This window comes from Myiozetetes cayanensis, unplaced genomic scaffold (genome assembly GCF_022539395.1).
Source record: "Myiozetetes cayanensis isolate MyiCay16 unplaced genomic scaffold, myiCay2020 scf4, whole genome shotgun sequence".
NCBI classification, from domain to species: Eukaryota; Metazoa; Chordata; class Aves; order Passeriformes; family Tyrannidae; genus Myiozetetes; species Myiozetetes cayanensis.
Window position 1 is genome coordinate 35,099,861 of NW_026087631.1, and position 14,963 is coordinate 35,114,823.

At 38.7% G+C, this 14,963-nt stretch overlaps 1 protein-coding gene across 2 annotated transcripts in view; it reads right to left on the reverse strand.

Annotated features, from left to right (window-relative positions):
• MSH3 (mutS homolog 3) overlaps positions 1-14,963 on the reverse strand; it is a 97,415-nt gene that overhangs the window by 38,958 nt on the left and 43,494 nt on the right. For both annotated transcript variants that reach the window (XM_050329714.1, XM_050329713.1), the window contains exons 11-13: positions 14,606-14,690; positions 13,932-14,041; positions 4,580-4,712 (exon numbers count right to left, since the gene is read on the reverse strand). In XM_050329714.1, coding sequence (XP_050185671.1) covers positions 4,580-4,712; positions 13,932-14,041; positions 14,606-14,690 — 328 coding nt within the window. The remainder of the gene's footprint in view (positions 1-4,579; positions 4,713-13,931; positions 14,042-14,605; positions 14,691-14,963) is intronic.

Genomic DNA, 14,963 nt, shown 5'->3' on the forward strand with positions numbered 1-14,963 from the left:
CCTAGATGCAGGACTTTGCATCTAAAATTTAATGTTTCCACTGCAGAAATAATTCAGTGAGCAAAGAGATAACTTGGAATAGATACATAAAAATAACTTTGAAAAGCTGGGTTCCATTAAAGTAGGACTGATTCCATTAAAGTCCCAAGCAACCTTACAAAAGCATACAACTGTGTTACAAATTAGAAGCTTTTAAAATACAGTAAAAATGGTTTACATAAAGCAGGATTAACAGTCTGGCATTCACAGAAGATTCTCACAAGCTTATTCAATGCTATTTTTGAAGTGTAGTTTTGAGATGCCACCAATAATAGCTATAGCTTCTCTGGCACTAGAAAAATAACCTCAGAGTTGACAAGGATGCCAAACAATAGTTTCAACCAGGAGTTTACTGAAAATGGCCTGGCTGCCTCTGAGGATGCAGGAGAGATCACAGAGATCCAACACCCTCTCAACAACACCGACAGCAATTCTGCCCTGTTTGCATTAGTGAAGATGTTTCCAACACATGTACAGGGCTGACAGCCACTGACCACTCACTGCAAGTTAAAAGCATTTCAAATAAAAAAAATATATATGGGAGTTGATGCAGCACACATTTATCATGCCTTTCAAGCTGCAATAGACACTTTTATTAGTATAGAGAACATACTCTAATTTGAGAAAAATTAGGTATTTAATTTTAAGGTTTTTGTTCCCCTTGTTATGACTTTATATTAATCAGCTTAACGTGGAACAATTTGCTCAAATCACATTTAGTATTGCAAATCTAAAAATATCTCTGATGCAGATTCTTAAGAAGTGCAATATATGCAAGATGTGCATGCTGTTATTACAGAAGGGAAAAAAAAGGCAAAAAATACAAGGCATATGTTAGCCAATGTCTACAAAAGATGATGTTATGGGAAGAATTGATCTAAAGCATTCTGTACAAATAGTAACTAATTTCTTGGACATATATATATAACAGGTATTCATTTAATAAAAGAAAAATCAGAAAAACAACATTTTCCTCTGAATCCTCTGAAATCACACCCTCTTCAATGAAACATCAAACATACCTTCCAGAGAAGGTTTTCAGCATCATTCTGCTGGACAAGCATATGTGAAAGATTTTAAGTCCTGGCACGCAGCTGAGCAACACCCTTGTCCTCTGAGGACTCTGTGCCAGTGAAATAGTGAAATACTCACTGAAAAACTGGAGGGCGAAGTTTTGGCCCTGAGGAGACTTGGGCAGTCAAACAGCAAATCCCCCCCTTGTAGCACCTGCCTGCTTTACTCTGCACAGGTGCCTGAAGGGGCAGCAAAGCTTTGGTGACTCATTCAGAACTGAACAAGTTTTCCCAACTGCAACAGCTTGTAAGGAACTCTGAATGAGGGAGAGCCTGTGGCTGAAGTTAGAAGCAGAACAAACTGAAATGACATTTCAGCACATGTGGTGGTAAGGTTTGATCACTGGTCACACTCCTTCAGCGAAACAGCTTCACTTTTATCTGCTCTGTAAATTTAATGATCAGTTGTTATGATGATTTCTGTCCACTTTGGTGACTATGCTTTAGTCACAAAGGTTACAAATTTGTGAGCAAAGGGTACAAATAAGATAAACATTTAGGAATTGAGCCTGTATAAACATTTACTTTCTGAAACGCACTGCATGAAATCAGCAAGAAACATCAGGCTGGCCCTGTAGGACACATTTCTAAAAGTACTAATGACTTGTTTACCCTGTAATAGTTTTAAACCCTGTTCAAATATTGTCCACTGACCCTCTTTTGCCATTCTGCATCTCCAAGGCAAGGCTGAACACTCATCACTCAACTGAGATAAAAAAAGAGGTCCTGTCATTCATATCTGCCACTGATCACAGAAGGAAATGCATGTGGTGTAAATTTTGGTGGTTCTCTTAAGGCTCTGGAGGGCACGGCTGAACTAAAACACCATCTCAGCAGGACCTAATTCTGCATCAGCTCCAGAACTCTTCAGACAAAGCTCTTGAAAAGTTTCTGTCTCTCAGGTTTCTTTTGAAATCAACTTCTGAGTGCTACCAGGAAGTCTTCAAACGTCTCCACTCCAGTCACCCTTGTGTCTGCACAGAGAGCACCGAGGACAGTTTGCCTGGTGACTGTCAAGTGCTGGAACTGCACCAACTAAGAACCACCAGCCCTTGGAATGTAACTCCTCTCTCCATAGCAACAGCAATACTGCTCTTGTCTCCTCAACCATTCCAATAGTCCTTCTTCAGGCTAGGGCAAACTTACAGCTGGAACTGTGACCTCCAAGGCACAAGCTAATTCCCACAACAAAGATACTGTCCTAATTCCAGACTGTTTATACCTGGGGTAGATCAGCAATAGTTCTTGGTGGTGTGGGGTAATGGGAATTTGTGAAGGGCCAGGTTAACAACTGCCAGGTTGAGTTATGGTACCAGATAAGACTTATTAAAAAAAAAAATTAGTCAGACCAGCAAAACAGACAATGATCTTATTTTCCAGATGAATTCCCATAAGCATGCCTTGCCTTACAGACTATTGTCTTGCCTTAATTGTTTTCTGTCTTCTCTAGAGGTCACTGCACAAAGTGCATTCCAAAATAAAAGTTCTCCAGTGACTGATCTGAATATAAAAAACATTCCAAAAAATGTTTGGAATGACTGAGACAACCCAGCCATCTCTGTACACTCTGGAGTCTCCTTGTAAAACACAGCTCTTCAAATACTAATGTCACTGAAGTCTAAAGGGCCCAAAGGATGAAACACTTGTCATATTCACCTATTTTTCCTGCAACTGACAGTGAATTAACAAGCACATTCCTTCAGTTAAGCCATCAGTGAGCTCCACTAGGAGTTTGGATCACTTAAAGGGGAAGAAATTGCGGGGCACTTGACCATGTGGGAGATGGACATCTGGAATTAACTGAACTGGGAAGGCTCCTGTAGTGGGAACTAAAATGGCAGCATTCACTGGTGGGAAAAAAACCACAAAAAAATCCATAAAGACCAGTTATTCCATGTTCTTGAATGATGCTGCTTTGCAGGGACCTTTCTTCAGGCTCCATAAAGGGAACTGTCTAGACTCCAGAACCACTTTCGCAGACTCTGCTTTTGATTCTTTATTCCAAACAGACCCTGTCTCTCACAGACACTGCCATCTCCTCAAAGTCCTAAGAATCTAAAGGGATTATTCAGTGCTCCAGGTCCTCACCACAGTGATGATGCAATGGATGACAACCCAGCTTTTCACCAAGGGAAGATAATTCATCAAATGAAAAGTGTGTGCTTGGAGCTTTTCCCCCCTCATTTACTCTTTTTAATTATTCTGCTGCAGCTTCTTTCCAACATTTGACTCACTAAATACCTATCTTCATGCTACAGTGGCTGTTGTTATGACAAACTACATTGTCACCTCATTTCAAAAACCACACGAAAGTCCAGGGGCTCTGCACGGCTATACCTAAACATCAGCTTTAAAGCTGAGAAAGGTAAGCAGCTCTACAGCCGGAAGAGACACCTGAAGAAACAAGTACATAAAAAAAAAAAAAAGAATGTAAAAAAACCCAAAAGGAAACAAACCAAACCAAAAAAACTCCACATAGTAGCAGTAGAGCACTGCCAGGATGTCGTGAAATACAGATATACCCCTAGAGACAGTATTATGTATGAAACCTGAAATGAGTTTAACCATTAAAAAGTGAATTATCTAATTCCTGGGCAGTTGTTTGGAAAAAAAATCCAAACAATATCAGCATGTGAATATGGTGAATTTTAGAGGATGGGCAAATTGGTGTACACTCCCTCTTTTCACAACCTTATGGTTGAACCTCTTTATCCATTCACTGAAATACACAAGCTTTTCCATGTGCCAAACACTGCAACACTACAGGGCTTTAAAAAACTGGGTTTCAGATTTTCAGAGAGAGGAAAACTTTGTGCTGTACCATCCAAAAAAATTACAGCCTGGCTCTTGTTCTACCCACCTATTCCTTTATCTAAAACAAGCTGACAAAACCTCTAAATAGAACAGTGAAACAAAAGAACATAAAGTACTGCACAGGTGCTATTAGCACAATAATCTGCTTCAGTATTGTCAGTGTCTCACTACAAGTGATTCTTATTAAAATGTGGAAGTGAGATCCAAACTACAGAATTTATAAACAGATTAACATTCATTTGAAAAAGGCTAACTAAAGCCAAGTGGTTTCACTTGCAAGTGTGATTTTAGATAAGCATACAGATGCAATGCTGTGTTTTAAAGGGAAATAATAATTTATGACACAAGGGCCTCTTGCACCATCTCATCTCACTGAATCCAGCCACTAAATCATTAGTACCACAGATGGTTTTCCTTTTAGCATTAGCAATCCAGTGTATGAATACTAGAACCCTACGCATACTTTCTTCTATCAGCACATCACTAATAACAAAGTAAGATTCTATCAAATCTAATTTTTATAAACTTGCATCCCTTTATCAGTTTTGCTAAGAAGAAAACATTTTTAAACAAACATGCAAACCCACAGGAAACACTCTAGGACACAATGATGCTGTTTAGAAAACAATAACCCATGGTAATTATGGTTATACCTTTTTGTGAAAAACACTGCAGAGGCCTCTCTCTAAATCTGGCAGTTTACAAAGAAGATTTTGAATCTGACCAAACACGTTGGATTCTGACAGCAGAATTTCAGACACAGCATCAAGCCGGGCATTTATTTCACTGTAAAAGAATAAGACAATAATTAACACTTGTGTTTCTCTAGTAGAAGGCATACATCTAGTGAACCAGTTCCTCCAGTTTGTTTTACGGTTTTTAACCTTTCACTAATGCCATATCCTCATGAGAGGGTAGGTAGAAGAATTAAGAAGTGCAAAGAATTTTGAGATTTTATTAAAAATGTAAGTAAGATCCATTCTCCTCTCTGTGCTCAAAATAGCCAAATATATACTACAGCGCCCAATTCTACATGTAGTTCTGGTGGTAAATAATATGACTAACACTGAATCCTGAACATCCAACCTTAAATTTACAGACAAATACCTGAAGGATAGGCAGACAGAGTTTACATTTGAACTCTACACAGCATACTTTGTTCCAACAGGTTGCACATACTACTTCCCATTTTACCCCTCTGCATTTGATCCAGACCACTGATTGGTAATTATATGGATCAAACCACCCTGGGCTTTTTACTTTTTCTTTTTTTTTTGTTAAAACCTGTAACATTAATCTCTGTATTTCAGGACTGAAGTAAATTGATGAGAAAACATTTTTTTATGTGAAAAAACAATTCTGTGGTTCTTTGCACCTTCCTTTCAATCATATTCTTAAAGCCACTGTAAGAAAAGAGCTGTAAAAATGAACTACTGTCAAGTTTCACACCAAATCTACATCTATTTCCAACATATGCATGGACTGGCTGAAGAATGCAGAGATAAGGTAAATTTTTTGTGTAACCAAATTGCCTTATTGCTGCTTTCTAGAAAAAGACTGAGAGTAGGGGTAAATGGGTGTATGCAAAACATGTGTGTTCATCCCCACCATGCAGTTTACAGAGAAATCAGTCTTTTGATACCAACACTTCATACACCAGCCAAGAGTGTGCAAAACACCCCCACACCTGTTCTCCTGGACCTGTGAGATGCTCTGAGCTCAGCCAGCATAGAGGAATAGGAAGTAAGGATGCAATCAAAATGTAAGATTTTGGGGAGATTGTCTGTCTTGGCCATGGCTTTTATTGCAGAACTGCTGTGCCACTTTCCACTGCTACCAAATGCTGCCCATGAGGAAATCAGTGAAATCAGGCATCTCCACCGGCTGCAGACATTACAACAGCCTGGCAGTCAGAGGCCTCTGGCTCTGAAGACAGCTAAATCTAAGAGTTCTTGAAATTTTATTCCACTGCATGTAAAATGGTGAACATCAGGAATGAGTGGGCACCCAGATAAACATAAATGTAACAGCACTTGAGTGCCGGGATTCCTCCAGTGACACATTGCTTTATACCACAGGAGCCAAACCATCCCCTCCTCTGCCAAAAATGACACACCTTCGTCCCCAGAGCAGCCCTGCTGTACAACACCAGGATTTGCACTGTCCCGCCATCCACCTGGACCACAGGTAGATAGACCTTCCAGTGCCGCTGTGTGAACTGGGGACAGCCTCTGGTGCCTGGACCTTGGACACCTTGGGAGCTCACTGTTATCTCTGAACTGCACAGCAGACTCCCTGATAGCACCAGAGCACCAAAAATACTCCACTAACCTAAAAGACTGCTTTTTCCCTCAAGCCTGAGGAAAACAGAAGGGTCAGACCTCATAGCCAGTGCCTGGCAGCCCTGCTGCAGGTCACAAGAACACCACTCCTCCAGCAGTGCCAAATGCACACAGTCAAATATTCTCTGTTCCTCTGGGCAGCCAGGAGACCTGGAAGCAGCAGCAGCACAGGACAGAGCCAAGACTCGAATCTGATCCCAGAGCTGCGATCACGGATCTGGTGTGTGCTGACAGTCACAGTTATGCAACCAAACAATCAAACATCAGGCTCTTGGCACCCCCATAGGGCATTCCAGGCGGCAGAGATTTAAGCCTTGTGCAATAATTAGTAAGACACTCTCAGCAACTGCTGGATAAGGGAGAGGGAATGGAGAAGTGTCAGTATCAGCGACAGAGTAATAAAACACCCAGAGTACACAGCTCTAAAGGCAGCAAACAGTTACACTGATACCCTAAAAGGTCAGTGTAACCAGCCACAGTTACACTTTCATGGAAAATTATTAAAGTTTGCTGTACTTGAGACCATGGAACACTCCTCTGCGCGAAGGAGTACTGAACTGTTAAATTATAAACATATGTACCTTACAGAAGATAAAAACTGGTATTTTTTATTATAAAAAGCATTGTAAGCAGCACAACTCTGTCACTTGATTTAAACAGTACTATTATATCTATGTGGTCAACTAAAAACTTGCAGTAGTATGTAAAATAGAACAAATATTTGAAAAACTTCTCCCTACAAAGCTTAATCTGCACTTAATCATCCTCACATATGGCTGTGTTACTGGAGATCCAGTAATCTAAAACTAAGCATCCATACAGTTTTTCTGCTTTAATCCTACAAACAAGAAAGGGTCAGGAAAATGGCATTCCATACCAAATGACCCATTTTTTTCCCACCTGTAAAAAACATAGTGGGGTTCCTATTTGAAACAGGAAGTACAGCAAAAAATTGTGTGAAATATGATGTCGATAAGGAAGGGGGGGTTGGGATGAGATGATAAAAACAGATGATGAATTTCAAAGTATGCTTTTAAACTTTAAATACATATACTTAAATTAATGAATATTTTGTTGAGGTCTAGTATATGCATATTGCACTGATCAGCTACTAAACCTTCTCAAAAGAAATCTTTTCTGCATTGCAGTTATTCAGCATATATGAATTACAGTCTGGGGTTTCTAATCTCTGCACGGTCTGGAAAAGAATTTCACTCCGAGAAAATCTGAATCTAATGCTATACAAAGAAACTCAACAGCCAGCCAAACTGGCTACTACTTCGTGCTCTATTTAGGTGCAGTATTAGCCTGTTCTTTCTCATCTGTATAAAGCATGCCAGCAATCTGAGCTTTATCCAATTTTCCAAACAATCTTCAGTGAAATAATGTAACATAATTCAGTTGACTAAAAGCAATACACTTACTTCTGCTGTACTCCCCACCTAAGAATAGCATCATTAATACAATACTAACATCACTCTGCAGTGTATTTAAAGAGAACAAAATCTAACTGCAGAATTTTTATTCTAGTAATTTAAAAGAACTACTTGAAATGATATAACAAGATACTCCCCTGTGTTATTCTGCTGCTAAATATCTGGACAATACAGAAAATTAGAAAATACAGAGATATTTGAATCCCAAACTAAAAATTATTTTGACAAAGCAGAAGGCTGCAGATCCAAAAGCACTATGCTGAATTGACATCTGAGCAGTCTAAATAGGATTGCTTGTTGCTGGAGTGGTAACAGATCTGCTGATCTCCTGCAGCAAAGCAAACCTGACATTTTTAGATGGGATAATATATCGTTACATTTGAGGCAGAGTGGAACTGATAATGTAGCTGCTATATAAAAACAACAGAATATTTTAATTCATATAACGTTTTATTTTTATACAAGGTAAATAAACACAAATTTATCAGAAGTCTATTAACTTACAATAAATGCACACAGTATGAGTCCATTCATCGTGCTGAGGACATAGCTCAAGTACAGTGTGTACAAATGAAATTAATTCTATTAAATCTCTTTAGAGACCACAGTGATAGGCAGAACTGTCAATCACAGGAATTTAACCCTTAAAAAACATAATGAAGGGTATGAAACAATAAACGCTACTTTACATAAACTATATTATCTAAACCAAAGCCTAGTAGCCTCCTAACTACAGCATTGTAAAGAATGAAAATATATTATTTAAGTTACTCACTCACACATTACGCTTTTTTTCTGACCTTCCTTCAGAACACACTTCATGACTGAAGACTTTGGGTGAGTTGATTAAGTTAAAGACCATGTTAAACTGTACAGAGGGTTTCATGCTTCAGACCACTCCCTTTCACAACAAGCAACTAACGCCATCAAAACCCAAGGCTGTGGTAGAATTACCACAGTGCAATCTATAAGCTATGTATGTCTTTTCAAAGAACGAGGAGATAAAAAACTGGCTCACTGCAGAAGCTGGAAGGTCAGGGGGATAAAGTGTGTGTGTCAAACACTGACAGCCAGCTGGCTCCAGAGCCAGCCAAGGACGCTGGTAATGCCAGCCAGGGACTGTTGTGGCTGGAAAAGGGGCCATGCGGAGGCAGGGCAGCACTTTTTTGGACAAATGTCCTTGTTCTGTCTGTTGGAGAGAAGGACAACAGAGCACAGGTGCAGGAATGATGCCAGAAGGTGGACTGTACGGAGGGATCAAGAACACCAAATGCCCCTGAAGCCTCCAACCTATCTCCAGAAAAGTCTGGAACAGACTGTGTATGAGAACTAATTTGCATAGAAAGCAAGGAACTGATCTCCAGGACAGGAAAACTTACCTGTAAAGAGGTGCCCCCTCAAAGCTTGGGCACCCCAGGACCCCGCACACCCCACCAGCTGCACCAGTGCTGGAGCCAGAAGCAGTGACCTCTCTCCCTCTTTCTCTTTCTCCCCCTCTTTAATCCATCTCCCTCTCTCATTTCCCTTCCACCCTACCTCTCTGTTCAAACCCTACTGCTGTGTGCTTAAACAGGAGATGAGGGACTAACACGCGATTTCCCTGCCAAGTGTGTAATTTACTAATAAAACTTTATTAACTTTTGCAGACCCTCTGACTTCTGTTGTTGCATCTACACATCTTGGGTGCTCCCTTCCCCTCGAGGTTTTTTTACCCAAGTATCAAATTAGACACTGGCTAACTTCATAGGATGAATCCAGATTTGTTAAATTTTGCTGTGACCACTGGAATTTCATGCATTGGCACCAATGAAAAAAGTACAAACAAGGGTAACTATATCACATTTACTAGAGTGAAATTTAAGTGAAACTTAAAAAAAATTAACATCCTTCTGAATCTGCTCACTTGTTTTTCACTTTTTACTCCTCAAACTCCTAATGTCTCAAGCCTCTCCAGAAAGGTCCAGTGTTTCCTTAAATAAATATGCAGGACAATATTCCTGAATGGATCTCAAATACTTAACAGCAATATACAAGTACTCTAAACTTTATCTTCACATCTGTTAAAAGAACATTCAAGATATGCAAATGGCAATCAAACACTTTTGTTTATGTTAATACACAATGTTTTTCAGCTATTTGTGCCAAAAAAGGGAATGGTTGGCCACTTTAGCCACCGTGAATGAAGGCCTGATTGCTCCATTGATAAGGAATTAGACATAGCATTCAGTGCGACCAAAACACAGCTAGCAAAAATGAATGAACACATGTGATGATGCTGCAATCTTTTTCTTTTCTACAACAATCTTGAGATCTCAGGCATATGCTGTAACCTGCATTTGTGCATTATATACTGGCACTGATGCTATAAAATCATTATTTTTAGGAGGAAAATTTAGCTCTGCTGTAGGATTGGTGGATTTTATTCATAAATCATTGCTGCAAAAAAAGAATTATATTCTAACCCTGCTAAGGATGATGATGGTATCAAATGCCAACCAGTTTAACTCTGAATTAAACTGGTTTCTTCAAGGACCTTTTGAAAGTTTGTTTTACTGCCCCAACATTTTAATTATGGGAACAAGACCAAAGTCAATCTTGAAAGAATCTCCTTTAGGATTGTACTTCATGTGTAGAAGTATGAATAAAACAGCACTCATTGCATTCAAAGTGAGAGGATTTAGAACAAGATAATATTTTATATTAGAAAAGATATCATTGCCAACATCACAACAAAAAGACCCTCTTCTACCTCATTCTACAGCACATATCCTCCAAATAAAAGTCATGTTGCATCAGTAATACCAATTTATACTCTTCCTCTTCTTTAATAGTTTAAACTTTAATTGTCTTTAACTGTCAGCAGTCCTGAACTGTGCAGTTCTGAATTTCCTAAATTTACAGTCATTCTATGCTCTTGCAGACAGAGCATATTCAGACTAATGGTAATTATCAATACCATCCTACAAGGCTTCAATTCCACCTCAATAAAATCATCATCTCATCCAAAACTGGAGGAAATGGGGAACAAAATATACTGGAACCACAGGGGAGAAAAAATCGAAATCCAGTTATTGAGGGGTGATTAAAATTTTGGCATTTGTAAACCAAGAAAACAAAGGCTGAAATGTTTTCAGCAACTCTCTAAATGCATACAATTTTTTTCCTTCCTTGAGATTTAAATATCAATTTTGAACTCTTAGTTCAACTCCAGCGAACCCTCACGAGGCAAAGGAAGGTGCTTGATCTCAAGAGAGCAGATTTCCTACAAATTTTGCAAGAAACAGCAGCTGAGCAAGACACAGTCAGAGATTAATACCCAGGACACAGTAGTTATTTGTCTGTTCTCTTTGCACTGAAGATGAGCAAGCAGCACTGCTGTGGCTTGGAGACAGTCATAACACCTAGGTAAGGGAACTGCAAAGAGGAGGGGGGGAGATGGCAGCCATGGATGTAACAGAGACAAGGAAAGACACATTTCGCAGAAATGAGGTCTCAGATTGTTCATGTGCAGGGCAACAACTTTCTCGCCCTGTCCTCTGTACCATCACCACAGAACAACATTCCTGTGATACACAACAAAACAAGAGGTGCAAATAAGAGCCAGGTTTGCTCAACAAGGCCTATGTGAAGCTTTTCTTTCTCCTCTCCTGTAGCCATTGAAAAAACAGTGACTTTCATATCTACCTCAAGGGTTCTGAGATCTATTTTGCATTAGGAAATAAACTATTTGCAAATATTGCACATAAACAAAGACACAAAGATCACACTGTGCTACAATACTGTATCCTGAGGCCAGTCATGAGCCCTGCTAAGTGTGATAATACAAAGCTCTATTCCTTACCCTGCTGAAACTCCACTGCCTGACTGGGAAACTGCACATTTAATTCACTCAGAAATGTTCCAAGCCTTCCATTTTCCTTTCTTTCCACTCTCTTTACAAAATCAGGCAAGGAAGGCACTGGATGGAACTTGAATTTCAGAGGTAAGATAAGGCTTTTGTAATCCACAAATACGTAACTTCTGCAAAAACCTACTTTCCTGATTCCTCCTAAAAAGCTCAGTCATCAATGACTGATCTACTCTTGCCTCATCATCTTTGTATAGACAGGTGAGTAAGTGAGGACATTATACTTTTCCCGGTTAAGCCTTTTTTTGACTTCTTTTAACAAATGTACAAATCTTGTCTCTACATGTACTACATTACCAATCATCTGAAGAGTATCTTCAAGTTTGCCCAAATGAGCTGTCTGTACACATTTTACCTTTATTCAACCTAAGGTATGGCTTCTCCACAGGAAGTTTAGTCATCATTCCAAGTGATTTTCAACTCTAAGGCATAAAGCAGTAATTACACCCTCTCATTTTTTGATACACCTACCCACAGACTGGGAAAGATGCAGTACAGAAACCTGACTTCCTTTGAAAATGTCTCTCCAGGAGGCTCAGGTGAATTACAATTACAGAATGTTCTCTAAGTGCATTTGTGTGCATTACCGGGAACAATATTACCGGATGTCTGATGCACTAAGTACATGAAATTACAACTTAGAGTCAGAAAGGGAGAAATACACAGAGTAAAGTAGCTTTTCTAACTTCAGCTGAGGAGTAGTCATCTCCAGCCACAGAAGCCTGAAAAATGTCAAGCATCACTCTCTAGAGGCAGGAAAGAGAAAATGAATAAGACAAGAAAGCAAAACTACCAACTTTTAAACTGGTTCTGCACTGAGGCAAGGGAGAATTTATATTTAAACTAAATATACTGGTTAAAAAAGAATGCCTGGAGTCCTCAGGCAAGCAGTTTTCTACCTGCTGTGCCCAGAAAAGGACTCTGTTTTACTGTGGAATGGTATTTCACCTACTGCATCACACAGGGGATGATTTGGGGGCAAAATGGCTGGAGGCAAGTCCTCCCCAGCTCTCCATCCTCAGAGCTCTGGCTCCCTCCACTGACAGCTCCACAAATCCCAAAAGGTCATAAGGGCAGGAAGAGAAATAAACTAATTTATTTCCATTTGTTCCCACAAAGTGGCTCAGAAATTCTGCCTACATGCTTTTAAGGTGAACATAAGGCCCTAATTAACTTCCATGAAGCCCAGCACTTTTTAGGATAGTTACATCAAAAGCCTTTTGGAAGTGGGTAAGAGATATGAAAGAAGAATTAAAAAAAGGCACACTGAAATTAACTTTTTACAAAAGGTTAATAAGAAAATTAAGCAGTGATGCTTCAGAAGTACAGTGCTTTCACATACAAAAGTTGGTCAAGAAAAAAAATCCTTCTGAAGAAACATTTGTAAATTACCAACAACAGCAATATGCTAAAACACTGAATTAACTCACCATTTAAAACTGGTGAAAAATAATAAACACTAAAACTGTTTAATATTTACAAAAGTAAAACAGAGGGGAAAAATATTTTAGACAACCAGCCTGAAACAATTTTCTGTATGCTACAGCTGAAAGAAACAAGAAATTATTTACAATTAAGTAAATTCTACATAAACAATGCTGAGGAAAGGCACATTTGAAAGAATAGATCCAAAAACTTAAAATGTAGTGAAAAAACATCCCATGGAGACAATACTGTCAGTTACTACACATTCAGGTACAATACTCCAATAAAGTCTGCAAAGAGAAACCACGAATTTGGAGTCCCTTTCAAAACTGAGGCAAGTGAAAATTTGCATGCCACTGTCATAAAATAAAACATTTCTAAAACACTGATAAATAAGGGATAGGTCAAAACACAGGAGTGACCACACAATGATCACATTTCATACTTAGTAAAAAGGAACACTTTCCCATGCCTTACATTGTATTCAGGGATAACAAAAACAGCCACAACTACTTTAGAAGAAATTAAACACATTAAGGATGTAAATACTTGTGAAGCAAGGAAGACATCCATCATTTATTGGCAAGTTTAGAAATAAAACAACCTCCAATAATGGGTCATCCTCTTTTATTGTCAAAAAGGATACTGAATTAGAATGGTACCAAATCTGACTTCTGCAAAAGAATTTCTAACCTGGTCCAAACCCAGTACTATTTATCTGTGCCCAAAACAGAGCAGTTTAAGCCTTTCAAACTGATCTATAACATCCACATCTTCTATTGTATAATTTCCTGAACAAACTCTCCTGCGGGTCTCAGGCCTTCCGGACAAACAAATACATTCAGCGTCACCATTGTAAAAGACAGATTTAGCCCAGGATAAAGAACTATCTCACCTGGATTTCATGAGAGGTTGGGTCACCCATTTCTTCAGTCTTCGACGTCCAAAGGAAGTTCTAGTATGATTCAAGACCCAGAATAGACTTCCTTTTGTTTTCATGTCAGTCTAAAATAATAAGAACAGTTTCATTATTTTCAGCTGAGCAGTCAGTATTGTAGTGGAAGGATCTCCACCGTGTTACATAGACCATTTTGTATATTCTTTAAGATATGCTAACTGTATGTTCATTTACCAATCTCACCCACCAACAATGCGTTACATAAAGTACCTCTGAGAGTCATAAAATATTTAAGTATGTTTTTCCTTTAGCCAGAAAATCATTTTAGTAATTGACTGGAATAAATTAAGAAAGTGAAGTTCTCTGAATAAAGCTCTCAGAAGGAGCAAAAGAACAGACCCTACTATAGACATATTCCTCGACTGCAGTTCTTGCTCAAGAACTTAAGTTGCTCAAGTAAAGTTCTTTGCTAGTCCAAGTACAGTAAGGTTCCCAAGTCATACTAAAAGCCAGTACAGATGACCTTTCATTTAGCCCTCTGAAAATGTGATCCACCTTCAGTCTGATCCCATTTAAAGTAGTTTAAGCTTTATGGGTGAAATTTGCAAAGCAATTTAATCAACTTCATTGGGAAGGCAGCTTTTATTTAAAAAAATTATGTTTGTCCTTACCTGATTCTGCAAAATTTCAAGATTTTTCATTGTTGTCCCATTAATTGTCATGTATTCAGTTTCACTAGACAACTTTTTGAAATTGCTGGGGAGAGGAATTTCATATGTTATATCTTTAATTCAGGCACAAACAGAACAGTGAAACACTGCTAAATTCCTCATGTTAGATAATTCAATAGTTATGCAAAATAAATTTTAAAAAGTCAAGTAAGAAATCCAAATCTATTTAAATAAAAGAACTAAACACTAATAACTTTTTTAACTTACTGTTTGGAAAAAACTCACTTTTTTTGTTTAAGACTCACTTTCGAGTTTCTGGGCAATGACTCTGACAAAGCTCAGAATAAAATCCAGCTCT